Source organism: Glycine max, chromosome 7 (assembly GCF_000004515.6).
Source record: "Glycine max cultivar Williams 82 chromosome 7, Glycine_max_v4.0, whole genome shotgun sequence".
NCBI classification, from domain to species: domain Eukaryota; kingdom Viridiplantae; phylum Streptophyta; class Magnoliopsida; order Fabales; family Fabaceae; genus Glycine; species Glycine max.
In genome coordinates this window covers 1,166,092-1,185,007 of record NC_038243.2, presented here as the reverse complement: position 1 = coordinate 1,185,007, position 18,916 = coordinate 1,166,092, and the positions used below count along the sequence as shown (strand labels likewise).

General features: G+C 32.6%; 2 protein-coding genes across 4 annotated transcripts; one reads left to right on the top strand and one right to left on the bottom strand.

Annotated features, from left to right (window-relative positions):
• Nucleotides 1-111: 111 nt before the first annotated feature.
• Nucleotides 112-5,224, bottom strand: LOC100798218 (nuclear poly(A) polymerase 4). Of its 3 annotated transcripts, none has more exons than XM_006582982.4 (12): nucleotides 4,718-5,223; nucleotides 4,543-4,620; nucleotides 3,988-4,095; nucleotides 3,668-3,730; nucleotides 3,412-3,573; nucleotides 2,994-3,107; nucleotides 2,843-2,905; nucleotides 2,381-2,710; nucleotides 2,116-2,280; nucleotides 1,206-2,018; nucleotides 704-780; nucleotides 112-614 (listed from the first exon to the last, which is right to left on the bottom strand). In XM_006582982.4, exons 1-12 carry the CDS (start codon nucleotides 4,829-4,831, stop codon nucleotides 587-589), a joined length of 2,115 nt encoding a protein of 704 aa, XP_006583045.1. In that variant the 5' UTR covers nucleotides 4,832-5,223; the 3' UTR covers nucleotides 112-586. The 3 variants fall into 3 exon arrangements, with proteins under 3 accessions (XP_006583045.1, XP_014633128.1, XP_014633126.1); XM_014777642.3 differs by lacking the exon at nucleotides 112-614 and adding an exon at nucleotides 988-1,056 and having other exon boundaries at nucleotides 716-780; nucleotides 4,718-5,224; XM_014777640.3 differs by lacking the exons at nucleotides 112-614; nucleotides 704-780 and adding an exon at nucleotides 789-1,056.
• Nucleotides 5,225-13,848: 8,624 nt separating this feature from the next.
• On the top strand, nucleotides 13,849-17,244 carry IQD22 (protein IQ-DOMAIN 22). Its single transcript, XM_014777638.3, has 4 exons — nucleotides 13,849-14,439; nucleotides 15,266-15,683; nucleotides 16,160-16,366; nucleotides 16,482-17,244. The coding sequence occupies exons 2-4, from the start codon at nucleotides 15,297-15,299 to the stop codon at nucleotides 17,076-17,078; spliced, it is 1,191 nt and encodes a 396-aa protein (XP_014633124.1). The 5' UTR covers nucleotides 13,849-14,439; nucleotides 15,266-15,296; the 3' UTR covers nucleotides 17,079-17,244.
• The last annotated feature ends 1,672 nt before the right edge of the window (nucleotides 17,245-18,916 follow it).

Genomic DNA, 18,916 nt, shown 5'->3' with positions numbered 1-18,916 from the left:
TCGTTTCTTGTTAATTAGTGAAATGGAATTTACACGATAATAGTACTAATTGTTGGATGTTGAGCAGAGGCGAGAAACCAAGAAATGTACAGCAGAAGGTTGAGACAGCAGTTGCCATATCACTGTCATGTTTATATGCTAACCTCTCAGGCAGTACAACAATATCAGTATATAAGCCTTGCTGCTAAATAAACTCCCTCTGCTAGAAAAGTAGAAAACACTACCCAACCCCCACCCTCCCCGGATCTCCCTAGCCCTAAAAAAAAAGCAAAAACAACAGCAAAGTACAGCAAGAGCCTTTAAAATATGCCCCTAAGTTTAGTAAGAATCCTAAACAGAGCTTCTAGTAAAGTTAATCGAGTCAAATGCACAAAAAATGCAAAACTGTACAAAGGGCTGACAAATCTCAGCTCCAGCTCTTCAGCTTGATTCGGATCAGTCCCAATTTGCAAGCTTGAATGATCAAGCAAGCCTGAAAAAAATAGAGAAATGAAGGCCAGCCATTTAAATTAGTACTTACCCAAATTGCTGGCTCTCTTCTTTCTCCACTGAAAGATTGCCACTTCCAGATATTGCTACTGATATCTCACACTGTCGATGATAGTCTCAATCTCCTGATACATCAAAAAGCACAAGAGACAGCATAAAGACAAAATACAGATAGACCAGCTCTAAAAACAATAATTATTAAACAAGAACATGCCTTATCACCGGCTCTTGCACAACTTCTGAAATAACCTTTTCTGCAGAATCAAGAACCATCCCTAGCGTTGCATTCGGCTTCAGAATAAAGCCCCAGGAAAAAAAAAGGTAAATTGGTCAGTACACAACATTGTAAGATAAGCTAACAAAAAGGTTATAACAATTGAAACAATATAACAGTAGATGTGCAAAATTCTTCAAATGTGCACGAGCAGCCTTTAGAAGGCTATCTCTAATACATCACTCAGATTTAGTGAAGATATCATGCATCACCGAAAGCCATACAATCATTGCATTTTGGCTTTACAGTACTCCAGGGAAGACCTTGCACATCAGTGCACTTGGCTGTCCAATCTATACAGTTACGGTAAAAAGAGGAAATTAAAAAAATATCAAATAGCTAAAAACACTATACTAATGAAACAATAGGTGAAAAATATATCATGTCAGTAAAATATGTAACAGAGAAAGCAAAAAATCAGGAAGAAATTGAAAACCAAAACCTGAAACTGCTCCTGTAGCTCATGTTGAAACACTTCATTTCCACTTGCCACTATATTTTTCACCAGTGTGACAGAATCATTCCCATAAGTGCTATCCTCAAACCAGCCATTGTTCATCATTTCAACACCCCCGGTGCTTTCCTCAACACATCCTGCCACTGTTACAGATCCAGTATCTTCAGAAGAACCAACAGATGTAATCACACTAGAATTTGAAGCAGCTTCTGGAGACTCTGTTCTATCCAACTCATCTTGCCCACTGTTTGACAAATGATTGCACTCAACATTTCTCAACTCTTGTCTATCAGATACAGCTTCAACAGACAAACCACCAGTACCAAGGCTGCTGTGTCTTGCCAATCTATCTTCAGAAGGACTAGCAGATTGCCTTTTAACTATAGCATCCCCCCTCACATCCACACCGTCATTGTTCTTCCTCTTACGGATTCTCTCAACATGTTCAGTCCCCGAAACCTCATTATGAAATGATTTACAATTCTCAACTTGTGATGTTGGCCTTGATAGCCGAGATCGTTTATAACCATCAGGAACAACATAGAATGGAATTTGCCTTCTACGAACATGAGAAACATAAATCTCCATCCCCGGTTTCCAGAACATGTACATATTAACAGAATGCCGAAATTCTTCAACTGTCCCTCGTATATCAAATTGCTGACCTTCTTGAACAACCTCTCCCTGTTTCCTCTGCAAACCCATAAAGAAAGCACAATGTGCACACAGCCTTGAAGTATCCACAAACTCATGATGATAGGGATGACATTGCAACTTCCCAAAAGTGTCACGTTCAATCTGCAAACAGGATACAAATTCATTGTAAATTCTATAAATTCTCATGTAACAACTTAAAAATTGTCCTGATTTCACCAAGATAAATAAATGAACATACCATCAAAGTCAGCTGGCGAAGCCGTGATTCCACCCAACCTTTCCAACTGCGCAAGTCATCAGCATCAGCAGCAACTACGTCAACTTGCAAGTAGTTTTTATAGCTTTCAAAGAAACTGTACTGTTCAAACAGAGCCTTCCAACAAGCTCTACTCAATTCTATTTCCTGGATTTTTTTAGACAAAGGAATAATTACCAATTATTTAAGATAAATAAGTATTAATATTCAAAATATTTCTAAAGAACTAAACAAGAGTAATGATTACCCCACAGATCTTGTTGCCATATTGGAACTGGTCCATCATTACACGAAGGGTGCTCGTAGAAACATTATAACTAGAATTCATACAGGGATAGGCAGGAGTAATGATTGGCATATGATGGGATCTGTCACGGGGATTTTTACCAGGATGCCAAACAGGAAACCCAAGCTCATTCTCCTCTATTGGACATAACATGACAGGAGTTGGCCACCGCCACTGTGTATATACCCTGAAGAATCTGGAAACAAGCATACTTGGAACTGCATTCGGATAAAACTGGCACACTCGGGCTACAAGAAGTGCCAAGTTAACACCACCTAGAAAACCAGTCACCTGAAAATAAACATCAAAAAAATCATAACCGAAATATTTATAAACTAGCCAATAACCATATTAGTGGATACAGGAAGCAAGCAATTGAATGATTAGTAAGGAAGATGGAAAAAAATTTAAAATATCACTAACATTAGAATAAATGCCTCGCCTTTTGGCCCAAAATTTCAAGCAGCGAAGTGTTGTACGAAAGTGCTATAAGCCATACAAAAGAAAGTGTAGAAGTATTAGGGGCACAGTAAATAATATGAAATGGAAGGGTTAATGCAATAAGAAAAAATACCTCAATATTAGGAACAAGCTTTAGAATTTGATCTGCAACCCTACAGCCATTCAAACTTCGCACGGTAGGCTCATCAACATTGTGTAGAACAGAGACATCAGATATATCCAAGTCCTGTTCATAAATTCAAAAAGAAACAAAGTTCCAAAATATGACACAAAAACTTGCATGATGCAGGTCGCTGAGTCAGGCATATGAGGTCACTTTGACCTCATAATAACATCAAGCACACTCAATCTGAATATAGAAAACCTACTAGGATTCATCAAAAAACAAAGTGAACGATTAAAAGCCCATTTTAAAATTTTCATTGACAAAGATAAACAAAAACACTGATTATATAAAAGGAAGCTTGCCCCTTTCATTTAGAAGATTTCTTTTATTCAGGAATAAGTAGAAAAAGAAAATGATTTCTTACTTCAGGTAAAACCAATCTAGAAATACTGGCATAGAGGAGGTCAATTGATATTCCATCAAACTTGAATTTCATAACTGGGACATGAGCATCCGGAATTGGTTGCAATTCTGTGACTTCCTCCACGTTAGCTAAGATATCATGCAATGTGTAGAAAAAATCCTCCTGGTGATGAAAATATGAAAAACCAGATATAAAAATTAAGAATGATGTTTATAAAGCACACAATAAAAAAAAAATATTTGCACTCCCAATCTACCTCTCGGGTTACATAGGACGGCCCAATGCATAAAGTGTCCAAGTCAGCCCCAGGACCATGAACCTGCATCATAAAAAAACCAATGAATATAGGCTTAATTAATCAATTAATAAAAAAATAGGTGAAGAAAATTACATACAGAACTTAACAAAGAGTAAAAACCATGTTTAATAGCTAAAAAACAATACAATCCCTTGCAAACTGGTAAGATTATCTTATTCCCAAACAGGGTATAAAGATCATTATTGAGTTGTTTGATTCAACAGCAATAAACCAAGATGTGAATGTGCGAATGCAAAGCAAGGAGGTAAGATACTCACACCAAGCCGATAAGAACCAAAAGTCAAAATGATAGCATTTGCATCCTCCACCATTTGACCAGTGTATCCCCTAAGGCGGGTCAGTTGCTTCACCCAACTTTTAACTATCTGAAATAAAGAAAACAAATTAAAAGCAAAATGATTACCCTCATAATAAGTAACTAAATAGCTTCTCAATAGATGGTAAATGACCGTATACTCATAAAGCGATTGGAGACAAGACCCCATCGTCACAACCACAATTCAAACTATAATGATTATTATTGCCAGCAAGACAAAGTAACAGAAAAAGAACTTTACCAAATGATAAATAATAAGAAGCATGTATTAACCACTCAATTAGACTAAGCTCCTCGTAAGAGAAATAAACACCCTTATCAATTCAAACAAAGTTGCATATTTTACCCCTACAACTCCTAGTTTGACATCATCATACATATAAGTTTCTCAACGTGAGTTGTCGTCATCAAACAATTAATTACATCAACTCGGCATCGCAACAATCATTACAACGAAGAATCATCAAAACAAAATTCTCTCTATCTCTCCCTTTACCTCTCCAAGCCGGTGAAGAACCTCTTCCCTCTTGGCAGCTTCATCCTTGCTCTCGTAAAGCCCCGAAGCAGCGAGAAACTTGCAAACAAAACAGAATTTTTCAGACAAATAAATAAACAAACCCTTAATAAACAAAAAGCGTGTCATATTATATACAAAAAACAATGAAACTAACCTTCTCTAACTCACGAGTCCTTTGCAAATCAGTAGCCGATGGGCCAGCCATTGATATGGGCTTTGTGACACCGAATTGCTTCGACGATGCTCCCACCCCTTCAGAGCCCCCCATGATCTCAACGCACAAATATCCGGAAAAAAAGGATTTTTTTTAACTTTTTTTCTCAGAAAAACAACCTCAAACAAAACGACACCCAGAAAACTTTTAAGAGTAAAAAAAAAAAAGAAGAAGAAAAGGGAACCGATCGAGAATCCGGACACAACCCACAATGGAAAACCGAATTGAATGGCAAATCGGAACCCTAGAACGAAGAAAAGATAAGCGGTGCGAGTAATTGCGGAAATTAAAAAGCCCTAGATCTCAAAATCGAAGAAAAACGAAAAGGGAGAAAAATAAAGGGAGATCTGAAAGAGGAGGATGAAGGGAAGAGATTGTAGAACAGAAAAAAGAGAGAAAGAGAAAGCGCGGTGAAGGGAATGGTGGGGTTAGCCCTTTCTTGATTTTTCTCAGATATTTATAGCATCACACAATTAAGGATTTTATTAATTTTATAATTATTAGTGCTTCAAAGAGATTTTAAATTCACGTGTTCAATATTGTTTTCGATTCCCTCCATCCATAATAAATATTTTGACGTTATCAGTTATAATTTCAAATCATTATAAATTTAATTTTTTAAATATTTACATAATATTATTATCATATTATAATCATATATGATTTTGATGTTTCAAAATAAAAAATGCATTTAAAAGTAATTAATATATAAAACAAGATTCAACAAGTTAAATATATCATCAAAGTAATTTATTTCAAAAAAAAAATAAAAAATTGACAATTTTATCAAAACATGCATAGGACTTAATGTTACTCAACACAAGGTTAGGTTATTTTGAATTTGAAACTATTAGTTGAAGCAATAATAATATTGTTACACACGTTTCGATTATTATTTATTATATTTTTTAAAATTCTTTACTTTTTTTCATTTGTTTTTTTTTACCTTTTACTTTTTCAATCTTTATTTCTAACTACTATTAAAATTATTATCAAAATATAATAATTATCAAAATTAATTTTTTAATATTATAAAATCTATTATAAATATTTATGTATTGATATGATTATTTAATAAAAATTACTCAATTTATCATAAAAATATATTCATTTAAAAAAATAAGTACAATTTTTTAATGATTAACACCTATTATGTATTCTATTTTATTTAAGTGGGACTTAAGTGAAAAAGTAACAAGATAGAACCATTTGTCTTTCTTTCTTCTTCTATTTCTCTCTCTCCAACCTCACCCTAAGAGCTTCTCTATAAGTATGGATCGCAAACACTTTCATGTAACCATGGATTATGCATGGCATATATATGTATAGTATTTGGAACAAACCTAACAATCATTCGCGGATGCACATACATCATTGTGCGGTCAATTGCCCCCACAATGATTATTTATTTATATATGTATAAAAAAAAACTTTTGCCCCATAAAAAATTAATTATTGTTTCCATAAGATAATTTCTTTTAAATGGATGTAAAAATATAAGAAAAAAACACAGAATATCTTCAAATTATGAAATTGAGTTGAGGATAATTATAATTAATATAAGCTTAAATTAAATATTCTGGATTTATTTTATTATGATATTATGTATTTTATAAAAATTTGTGATATTCTTTTTACAAAAAATATTATTAATTTGGTTAATTATGTTTTTGTACTTAAATTGTTTGTAAAGTTCAGTTATAATCCCTAAATAATTTTTGAATGTATTTGATTTCTATAATTTTTTTATAGTTTTAGTTCCTATTCTCGAATAAAACATTGATTAACATGGGGCAATCACTTGTAATTTTTTTAATAAGTTTATGAGAAATTAAAAATATAATTTACTAAAAGATTACATATTATTATCTCATCAAACTCCTTTATATTGTAACAAGTCATTAGGTTGCAAACATGAATATTAGATTAACAATTAATTAATGATGTTATTTGATAACAAGAACTAAAATCATTAGAGAAAAATAGAACAACCAAAAATACTAAAAAAATGTTTAGGGACTAGTTAAACGTGAAATTTAAAAAAAAAAATTGGAGCAAAAATATAGTTAACCTCAAACTATTTCTAACCCCCGCTAAGAATTTTTTTTACGTCGGTGGCTGCTAAAATTGGTTTCCAACCAACTCAACGCGAGTTGATACAGTCCATAATGAAGGCAAAATCTGAATTTTTTACATGTCCTATCATTAATCAGAGTCTGAGTTACTTACCAATTTTCATGGTATGAGTGAATCCATTGATGTTCGAAAATTGGGATATAATCCTTTTTCCCACATTCTTTGATGTCACAAATACAGACTTTTGAACGTTTACTTTGAACCTATAAGCTTTACAAAAGATATCTAACGTTTGTTTGACAATATGAGCCTGCAGACTTGGACACATTTTGGTGAAAAGAAGGTAGTCATCAGCAAAAAAATAAATGGGAAAAGGTTAGGCCAGTTTTGGATACTTTAATTGGTTGTCATTCACGTGTCTGAAATCTTTCCTGAATAAGAAAAACCAACTTCTCTATACTAATTAAGCATGAAAAGATATGGAGCCATAGGATTCCCTTAATAGAGACTCCTTTTAGGAGAGAGATTTTTACAAATCTCATTATTCTACTTTAAAGACAAAGAATTAAAAGTGGTGCACTTCATGATGAGATTAATAATATCAAATGGAAATTAAAACTGAGCTAGAGATAATCTCAACAAGTCCCAATTCAGTAGTCTTTCATACACCTTTTCGAAATCCTTTTGTCTCATCTTGAAAAAATTTCCTATTATTTTCTCTACCAACTTATCCCATGTGGATTCCTTCCTTGGAATTGCATCCACCGGAACTCCAAGGTAGACAAAAGAAATGAACATAACAAAATAATTCATGAACGAGACAAACTGAAAAATATTATCATCTATAAGTCATAGTTTTGCATGCAAGGTTACTTTTATGAAAATTAACCTTTAGTCCTGAAATGAACTCAGAACATCTCAACATACTTTTCAAGATTTATCATATCCTAAACAAAAGGTTCCCTAGAAAAAGAGTATCATCAGCAAATTAAAGAATACCAATTTTCTTCCACTATATATATTTCCTACTTTCCTTCCTTTGAACAAATTTGTTGTCTTTGCCACCCTCATAAGACCATTAAGTCATTCAACTACCATAAGTAAAAAGAAAGACGCAAGTAAATCACCTTGCATTAGGTAATGCTCCATCCCAAACTCATATGTTGGGCTAGCTCTCATTAACCAACACTAAATTTGTAGTTGTTTCAATGCAAGTTTTATTCCAACTTGTATATTTTCATCAAATCTCAATATCTATCATATAATACAAGAAGTTATACTTGACAAAATCAGAAATCTTCTCAAAATCTATCTTAAAACGAGGGACCAACGTTGAAGGAAGGGGAGCCTTGGCTCCCTGATTTGTTTACAAAGTTTAAATTAAATATATTGTTATGTATTGTTTATATAATAATTAGTATAGAATTACACTTTAAGTGGAGCAGCAATCTGAGATAATTTGTTTCAAACTAGGCAAAGTGAAATGGAATATATTCCGTACTCTGATAGTTAAGCCATTTATGTAATGATCCTTATTAATAATGTTTTTTCCTATACAAGATAGATTATTATTTGTTTTATCACTTGACTTTCTTTTTAGAAAATCTTGTTTAAATATTATATTTTATCAAATTTTAGTTGTTATACCTATATAATCAATTTTAATGTCCTGACTTTTTTAATTATAAAATTAATAATAATTTTAGCTTTTTAAAAAGAAATCTTATTTGAAGATTATATTTTATTAATTTTAGTTATTATATAATCTTTTTATCTTTAGACTTTTTTTTTCTTTCTAAACAATAAAATCAATAACAATCTTATATTTTTTTAAGAAATTTTATTTAAATATTTTATTTGATCAAAATTTAGTTATTATATAATCAATTTTGATTTCCTGTCTTTTTAAATTATAAAATCAATAGCAATTTTATCTTCTTTTTTTATAGAAATCTTATCTGAATATATTTTAATAATTCGAGTTATCATGTAATCATTTTTTAAAAAATTTTGTTAAACTCAAATCGGTAAACTTTATTTTTTTTAATAAAAGGAATTCTTGTTTTTCAAAGTGTCTGTAGAATAACATAAAATTGTTATAATTTCCAAAATTTGGAAACTCACATTGACCAAAGATAAAGGTTGAAAGACATCAAACCACAGAAAGAAAGTTATGTTCAACTTTTCATAATTGACATTTAGTATTCTATGGTTGGCCCCCCTCTAATTGCAGTCTTGGTCCGCCCTGGCTCGAAAACAAAGCACGGTTGCTTCTTAAAAATAAATAATAATAATAATAATTCGATTACAGATTACTATATATAATAAGCATTATTTTTTTAGTTATGAACATGATTTTTTTTACACACAAATTATTAGACTCATTTTTCTGAAACAACTATAGAGCACCTCAACCCATGGCAAGTGTTGAGAGAGAGAACGTGTGATCGTGTCGTGTGCAAACCATTTGAGAAGTATAAGACGTGGCAAGGAGGAGATGGGCCGTTCTTTCTGTTCGTATCATAATTTTCTGTGGTAGCCCCAATAATATCTAAGGATAGAAATAGGGTTTTAGAAAGATGTGGGGCAAATGGAATAGGAACTCTCCACTTTTCTTCTTCAAATGTTGGGAATTGGCAACGAGTAAAGTCACATTATATATTTTGTGTTTAGACTTACCTTATATTTAAAATCACATTCAAATTATTTGACATGATTTTAAAGTCCTGTTGGAGATACTCTTAGAAAAAGTCTTGTTTGAAAACTTTTTCATAAATATCTATTAAAAGAAATAAATAAATTAAGTTATCCTCTAAATTAAAATTAATTGTACTTCAACTTTTTATTATGAGTAACTCAAAACAGATACAAGTAGTACAAAAAGATAGTAGAGCTTTGATGTACCCACTATCCACATCACCAATATCACGAGACCCAAACCCAACCTCCATGCCATATCAAAATCAACACATAATAAATTGCCATGTTTTTAAACAAAGTACTTCCTTTTATCCACTGTCTTCACAGAAATTGTTGTAGAGATTGTCATACCACTGATATTAAATAGAATAAATATCTGTAAAATAAATAATCCTTTATTAATTGAATTACATTTTCTAAAATTAAAGTTTTAAATGCACGTATTTTGTATATTTTATTTTATATTTTATCATAGAAAATAATATTCATAATGAAGTCTATTATTATGTTATTATTAACAAAAGTAACACAGTCACATACACACATAAAGAAGTATTTATCTTTACTAGCTCAGTGTCATTTTGACCCAGTATGTTCAAATTCTAAGACGTTTGTTTTTTTTGTTAAAAGACAAGACTAGACCCAACGCTAAATACATGGGCTGGAATCAAGTTCAGAGATAAGCCCGGCCATAAACACACCAACACAAGAGTCAAGAGGTTGGCTTCAAGAACATTGTCACGTAAAAACAACTTTAGCTACACTTCAATCAAGCTTTTTGTTTTTTGTTTTTTGTTTTTTCTGCAACGAGACAAAACCAATAGGTATCTCATCAAATTGACATTACTTGTTAATACTTTATTTGAATGTAAAGCAGAAGTAAGAGGGAAAAAAAAGTAAAAATAAGAAATCAATAGAAGACAAATAAGGTATTTATTTTATATTGTTTTTTGGATGGAGATGAAAAAAGGAAGAAAGATAATGATTAAATTTCTTTTGCTTATTTAATTGAAAAGAAAATTTTAAAATACATAGTAATATATGGCTTCTATATCTTCATATTATAATATATTAATAAAATGGTACACATAAATAATTTTGTTTGTTTTTAAAAAATATTTTTGGTAGGTTATTCAAGCGTTGCTTATGCTTAAAGAATATATTATCTTGTTGCATACACGCAAACAATATTTTTGGTAGGCTATTAATTTTTTTTTATCAGCTTGGTAGGTTATTCATAATATAATAGCTATATTATGCGTTGAATAACCTCATATACTAGGTTAGTTCAAGAGCTTTGATTCCTCTTGGCATATTTACACTTTATCTTGGATCAACCTCCATACCATGACAATCTGTCTACCATCTACATTATATTGTTCACAATCCCATGTCTCATGAGAGGATGAAACATGTAAATACCCAACTTTGTTTGCATTGATGAAATCATGGTTAAATATGTTTTGGTTCTAAATTTTGTACACTTATAAAAAGGCTTTTTTAATTTTCATCCCATTAAAATTTGAATTCAATACTTTTTGGTCCTTATTATTACATGACAACGGTTAATTATTTATGCCTAGCAAAAGATCATGTGATCATTCTACATGTCTAAATTTTGTCGAGCAATAAAAAAGAACATTAATAGTTTCTCCTAAAATGAATTCTATAGATTAAAAACAATTAATTCAATTTTTGGAGCTATAAAAATTAAATAAGAATCTCTCAAAAAAAAATAAAGAAAATAATTTAGAATGACCAAATCTTACCAAGAACAAAAACAATTATTTCAAAATTTAAAGCGAAATGACTACCATACTCGACCCTAATTCTAATACGATTTTTATCACACATGCATTATTTCCATCGAAAAAAAAACACACATGCATTATGTGGAGTGACCTGTTATCTTTGGACTTTGGCTAATATGTATGTAGATGAAATAAGTAGCCACCCTAATTTGACCCCATACTAAAAAGGCTACTCCATTCGCATTCTATCATTGTCGTCATTGCATCAAACTAATTAAATTTCGTCAATGATACCCCATATAGCTGGACGAGTTCTGTCCTCCCTAAACCATTGCCGCAATGCAGTCCTTTTGTTCCCTGTGGTGCCCATCTTTCATAAATGACTTCGCAATAATATAACAATTAGTTCATCACTTTTTATTTTCGGATAGATGAGAAGTAATGAGCCACTATTTAATTTGTTATAGTTGTTGTATTTTCAGGACATTTGTTTGTTCCAATTTATCTTTATCATTAGCTATAACTTTTTTTTTAATACAAAACATAAATAAAATTCACATGGTCCCCGAAAGTCTTGTTCACAATTTCTGTCGATATAATTAAAGTACATATATAGATTAGAATGACTTCAATGTAAGTGAGCACTGTGAAACAAATTGGGCTGTAGAAAGGTGTTTTTGGGCTCAAAGTTGAGATGAACGAACCTAATTTCTAGCTAGCCCATAACTAAAAGAGCAGAGTCAAAGAAGAAACTTGCTTTGTCATAAGGAATTTGTTTATATACCTAAGGCAAATACTATAAAGGAATGGTGGTCCAATATTATTGTACCTACTCAACTCAACTCTGGTTAGTCTCTTGGTCCCTCCCTTTCACTGAATCCCAGTAACGCGTACAAAATAAACAGACTGGAATGCTCATTGCAATGATTCGGGACCATTTTGTACTGTTCACACTATATACAGTACAGTACAGTACAGTACATAGATACACTCAAACTATACTTGAAACTCTTTTCATTTTCGTATCTTTTAATATATATTTATATATTTACGTCACTAAGTCAAAAGGGGTCGGATTATAGTTTATACCCAAAAATTCCAACAATCTGTTACTCAAATAGAACCAGCTGGGTGTTTGGTTGTTGATTAGAATTCAGCTTTGGCTATTTCAATGTTGCACAAAATTTTGCATCATCAATATATATGGACTATATGATATCATATATTTAAATGAATGACAAAAAATAGCACCATAACAAAAAGGTTATGTAATATTATAATGTTGCGCATGTTTAGTTAGTTATGATTTATTATGTGGAAAATCTTACAAGCAACCATAGTTTATGATGATTTGGAAGGTTGAAGTTGAAGCCGTAAATTGAAACTTAGCGTTAGCATATTAAAAGTTTTCCTCCGACTGAAGAACAAACTCAGTGCATGTTTAATTTACTGCGTGTTCGATAACGCATCACATGTGATTTTTCACGTCAAATGTAAAGCTACTAGAAAATAGGGATAGCTTTCACGTCATTTACGTGATTCTGGCCTCAAAATTGTATTTCCAGATTGAAAATTTTGGATCCACGACCACTTGAAGCAATTAAATGTTGTTTTTACTATTTTTATTTTTAAAGATTTTGACATAAAAATGGAGTCTAACACACATTCAAGAAACTCAACCAAACACAACACAGTTAAGGAAATTCCCGGGTTTTTAGTATTTTTAGTTCAATAGAGATCTCAAGTAGAAGTGGATATGTTATTACATTAGATAGTTGGAAGAAAAGTTTTATAGTCGATGATCTGACTCGAATATGATTAAAACATCATTATTTTAAAAAAAAATCCTTACATTTTAATTTTGTCATACAAAATACAATTATGATGGGATGCAAATAAAGAAATTTGTGGCAACGAGTATCCTTTCATAATTAGACCCATTTCAACTTCCTCTTCCATCCTTATAATCACAGAAGGGCACATTGAATTCAATTTATTAGGATTCCGACTGTCTGCCAAAATCTTCGGAGAAAATGTTTCTGATCACAGAGTATTCTGTCACATTATAATATAATCATAAAACCCACTTAATGGGTCCTTACACTAGAGTTTTGTTTTGTTTTTTATTTCTTCTTAACCTGGTTTTTTTTTTTAAAAAAATGTAAATTATATTAAACCTAAAATGATACATCAATAAACAGGGTATATCCTCGCAGCTAAAAAAACTTGTTTCTAGTATAATTATTATAATCAGACAACAAAATTTTCCTCATTTAAATCTGTCCTTAATTAAAGAGTCAGTGCGTGCCCAAAATATAGGATTTTCCTTGACCTGGTTATTGCTAGTATTTAGTATTCCCTAATAAACCAGCCCAAAATAAGTTAAAACTCCCCAAGATATACCACTGATTAAAAGATTGGACTAATTAAAAACTATTTAAATTCAAAATTTGAATCTTATAACCCACCCCGGTAATTATTAGTTATCCAAATCAGATCAAGATAGTGTTGTTTTGTTATGGTGTAGCCCGAAGAGAGAGGAAGTTGAAGGAGTAAACATAACAGCAGCATTGATTTGGTTTTTTGTGGATTGGAAAGACACTTTTTTTTTTTTGGAGAAGAGAAAGAGAAACGTGTGGCAGAGAAGGGTAAGCAGTGGAATGATGATGGCGAGGGAGAAAGTGTTTTCTAGAATCACTGTTGTTGAGCTATGAGGAAACGGAAACTGAAAAATCTTTTGCAATATCTCAGACCCAAATTTGGGGTAGTATTATTATTTTATCGGGACAAAAAAGATGGATAGTATAGTGGTATTAGTATTATAAAGCAGCCCTTTTAGTTGGTATAACCTTTAATGAATGGTACACACCAGAGTGTACTATCAATGCTACCAAGTTTTCATTTTAGCCATTAAAGTGGTGTTATTCGGTTGCAGAACTTAACTCACAGTCCAGTTTTTCTTTCAAATAAAGCAACATAATAGAGAAAGAAAGGGAGAGCCTTTGAAGTACCCTTTTACTCAATGCCCGGTTTGAACCAAGCTCACGGGATTGTTGTCAGTGGGTATCTTTCATATGTACTACACGTTGCTCCAGAAAGTTAGAGAGAGAGAGAGAGAGAGAAAACAACAACAAAGTAATAAATATTGCATTTTTGTAGCATAATACTAACATATAATGCTTTCAAAGTGTGAGAGAGAGAGAGGAATTGGTTATTGTTGGTACTTTGGTAGTGTTATTGGAGTGAGTGAGTGGGGTGGGAAGGGAATTCGGCGCTCTTTCTCTTTTTTGAATTCAAGATCAGATAAGAAGCTGTTTGTTTTGTTTTGGGTGTTGGGGGGGCTTTTCCCTATGATTATTATTGTCACTTTTTTCATAGGATTTCACCTTTGTGCTTTGTCTGTAATTCTTGTCTCTTTACTCAAGGGGGTGAGATTTTGAAGCGTTATGCTTACTATTTTAATGTTATTTTCTTTTTTCCTTTGAGCCTCTGCTAACTTTCTGTGACCGCTTTTTGTCCTCTAATGCACTTCTTCACGAGGTCCTGTCAGAGGGTTTATTTTCAAAAAAAGTTCCAGCTTTATCCATTTTTTTGCTCTCCTCCCTCTTTTTCACTATAATTTTCAAAGTTTGTTTGTCTGATGAAATTTCATTTTACCCCGTTTTATTAATCTTTTCATCCATCCTGCTCTCATCCCTTCTCTTCTGCTAGATTCTTTACACTTTACACTACACCCTCTTTTGTTTGCACTAAACTCCACTTGTTTCTTTGTCCCTCCAATTTTTTAAACCAAGAATTTTTCATTTTCAGTTTGAGTTTTTCACCTGTCCCTTGTATATTGAACCATTTGTTTTCACTTGGTTGCTACACTTGTTCATTTACAAGCAGCAAAACCCTCTTTATCTTTAACCAAAAGAGGCAAAGTTTCGCTTAACTTTGGCACCGTTTCTCATTATTCCAGATCGTGACTCAAAAGTCGTGAAGTTATTATTATGGGGAAAGCTAGCAGGTGGTTGAAAGGGTTGTTGGGGATGAAGAAGGAGAAGGACCATAGTGACAATTCAGGCTCATTGGCTCCTGACAAGAAGGAGAAGAAAAGGTGGAGTTTTGCCAAGCCAGGGAAGGATGTGCCACCTTCAGTTCCTGCCACTGATAACACCTGGCTCAGATCCTATATTTCTGAGACAGAGAATGAGCAGAACAAGCATGCAATTGCGGTGGCAGCCGCCACCGCGGCTGCTGCTGATGCCGCCGTGGCCGCTGCGCAGGCGGCTGTGGCAGTTGTGAGGCTCACAAGCCAGGGGAGAGGGGCATTGTTCAGTGGAAGCAGGGAGAAGTGGGCTGCTGTGAAGATCCAAACTTTTTTTAGAGGCTACTTGGTATGTATCTTGTCTTTTTGTGATGGTTCAAATCAAAATTTTGGTGTTGGTTATGTGGGTATGAATGTGTGTATGTATGTCTGTTTTCTTTGATTTTGAATATGCTGTTTGGTAAATTGCATTGGTTTGTGATTGTGGTGGTTCTGTCTTGGACAAATTTATTTGGTTGGTTTAAGTGAAGTGTTTTGCTTGATTCCTACTCCTTTGTCTCCTCTCAAAAATTATTTTAGATTCTTAATGAAACAGTGTCTTTCACTTTCTGTTTGGGTCATTCAAACTACCCTTTGCACTTTCTATTCTCCACGTTAGAGTTGACTTGTCTTGTTATTCAAATCCTTATTTTTCTGTTTGATGCCCTTTTAATTAATCCATCTTCATTATTTGACAATTTTTTTTATACGTTTTGTCAATTTCATGATTTTATCAAGTACTATACTAGCCCTTTCAATTCAAACTTTTATGTTTTTTACTTTCAGGCACGGAAGGCTCTTAGAGCACTGAAAGGATTGGTTAAGATACAAGCTCTTGTTAGAGGGTATTTGGTTAGAAAGAGGGCTGCTGCAACTCTTCACAGTATGCAAGCTCTAATAAGAGCTCAAACTGCTGTTAGAACACAGCGAGCTCGTCGCTCGATGAGCAAAGAAAACAGATTTCTACCTGAAGTTCTTGCAAGAAAATCTGTGGTAATTAAAAACTGGTTTTCTAGTCCTGAAGGATTGCCAACTTCAATCATTTATCTATCTATCAACAAACAAACAATGTCTTATTGCTTGTGTTGTGTCATTTTTGTACTTTTAGGAACGATTTGATGAAACAAGGAGTGAATTCCACAGTAAAAGGCTACCTACATCCTATGAAACATCCTTGAATGGTTTTGATGAGAGCCCCAAGATTGTTGAAATTGACACATACAAGACTCGATCAAGGTCTAGGCGCTTTACCTCTACAATGTCTGAGTGTGGAGAAGACATGTCCTGTCATGCAATCTCATCCCCTCTTCCTTGTCCAGTCCCGGGTCGAATCTCAGTTCCTGATTGCAGATACATTCAAGATTTTGATTGGTACTACAATGTTGATGAGTGTAGATTCTCCACAGCTCATAGCACCCCACGTTTCACAAACTATGTGAGGCCTAATGTTCCAGCTACACCAGCCAAGAGTGTTTGTGGAGACACCTTCTTCAGACCTTACTCCAATTTCCCCAACTACATGGCCAATACTCAGTCATTCAATGCAAAACTAAGGTCTCATAGTGCTCCAAAGCAAAGACCTGAACCCAAGAAAAGGCTCTCACTCAATGAAATGATGGCAGCAAGAAACAGCATAAGTGGTGTTAGAATGCAAAGGCCATCATCCAATTTCTTCCAGACTCAAGAAGACTCATGGAATTTTTGACAATCACAAGGAATATTTGAGAGGCAATTGAGTCTAAATGATGTTAGTAATATCTAGAATATGTTTTTTCACTTGTGCTTACAACTTACAAATTCAGGGATGAAATTCTCAATTCTCAATTCTGCTTGTGTACATTCTTTTAATTAAAGAGTTTTTCTTTTTTCAATCATGCCCTTTCTCTTGTATCAAATGATTTACATCTAGTAAAGAATTTGGCCTGGTCATTTTTAAGTACATAATATTGCATACCAATTTCTGGTTTTGGATTGTAGTTCCAAGTTCCAACAGTTTTACTTTCACAGTGCTTGTTGCTGTATTGCTTTTGGAATACAGTAAAAGACCAATACACAGAAAACTTGAACACTACTTTGTGTTAGTAAACCCATCAAAGGAAAGCTTGGTCATAGAAACTTCATGGTGGCTTTCAAAGTCAAAACAAAATGATGGGATCTATGTGCATGTGGGGTATTTCACATTGCTGACTAGGATTAGTTTCGATCACTAGTAATGGTTGAAAAATGTGTTTGACATTGATAGTACTTCATGTGTTTGGCTATCAACAGTGGAAGAACAGAAAAATTATTAGTCATAAATAAATTAGGCCAAAACTTTGAACCCAATGCTTGCCACTAATTTTATTTACTAAGCTCCAATGCTCCTACTGATATTGCCTGCTAATTATGTGAAGGCTTTCAAGTTTCCAATGTGTACCCGCTAGAATTCAATTAGTGCCGTTCAAGTGGGAATAACATCTAAAAATTGCGTGAAATGGCCCAGCATCAAATGGCAATGACAATGGCACTACTAAATATGTTCCCTTCCCTTGTCTTTTTTTCTCATGAAAGTTGGCAATCCATTCCAAGAGAATTTTTTATATAATTAATTTTAGATGTGTGTCGTGTAGAGTTTAAGGCGTGGCCTTGAATCAATAGCAAAGATCTTTTGATAGAAAGAAAAAAAAACTCTAATTCAAGAAGGATAAGAGCATTTGAATTTCTCTTATTTTAGTGATCAGTAATGATATTTTTTAGCCATTGAGTGAAATAATAATTTTTTATTATTATTTAAAACTACAATGTGATTAGTTGATAACTTTAAACGTTGTATTTTTAAATATAAATATTTTTAAAAAAAATTATCCATTATTCTTTAGTGTTTACTGTAGAATTTTTTCTTTCCATTCTCAACTAAACTATATTTTCAAGAAATGAGACTTTCAGGGATTAAAAAAATTTACAAAATTTGTTTGATTACTTTTCAGCTTTTTTAAGAATAATACATTTACCATCAATTTTCATGAAAAAAATAGTAACTTTATACTCTTGTTTTTTACACAAGTAACTTTATACTTAATATATGTTTTATTCTCACTTGTCTATAAATTATTCTCTTCTACCAAATATATAAAAATACATATTACTATGTACTACTTCTTAAAAATGTTAAAATATTTCTTCGACTAAACTTCATCTTAGCTAAGCCAATAAATAGTTAATAATTTTTTTTAATTTCTAGAAAACATATCACAAAATTCATTATAATCTTCACTTTTTCCTCTTTTTATACCCCTCTAAGTATTTCTGCATACTTTTTCTCAACATCAATTGTTTTTTTTTCTTTACGGATCCGCGAAAGCATTTTAAAATTCTAATCCTTGGCTTACCAAGCCAGTTTTCGTCTATACTGTGCCATTATAACCCTTTACCCCCTTCCACGATACATAATTATGTATTAGATAAGATTATATATTTCGGTTATAGTAATCATAAGTTTTTTTTTTATCCGTTCATAAGTTATTTTTAAATTCAGATACAATCATATCAACATTTTGAATAGCA

What these genes read in the sequence shown, in the direction of transcription:
- IQD22 (XM_014777638.3), top strand. Translation starts at nt 15,297, where the DNA reads ATGGGGAAAGCTAGCAGGTGGTTGAAAGGGTTGTTGGGGATGAAGAAG. An exon ending in CTTTTTTTAGAGGCTACTTG is followed by an intron (nt 15,684 to 16,159) that starts GTATGTATCTTG and finishes TTTTACTTTCAG; the next exon opens with GCACGGAAGGCTCTTAGAGC. An exon ending in TTCTTGCAAGAAAATCTGTG is followed by an intron (nt 16,367 to 16,481) that starts GTAATTAAAAAC and finishes TTGTACTTTTAG; the next exon opens with GAACGATTTGATGAAACAAG.
- LOC100798218 (XM_006582982.4), bottom strand. Translation starts at nt 4,831, where the DNA reads ATGGGGGGCTCTGAAGGGGTGGGAGCATCGTCGAAGCAATTCGGTGTC. An exon ending in TTGGTTCTTATCGGCTTGGT is followed by an intron (nt 3,731 to 3,987) that starts GTGAGTATCTTA and finishes TTTATGATGCAG; the next exon opens with GTTCATGGTCCTGGGGCTGA. An exon ending in GGCGAGGCATTTATTCTAAT is followed by an intron (nt 2,711 to 2,842) that starts GTTAGTGATATT and finishes GTTTATTTTCAG; the next exon opens with GTGACTGGTTTTCTAGGTGG.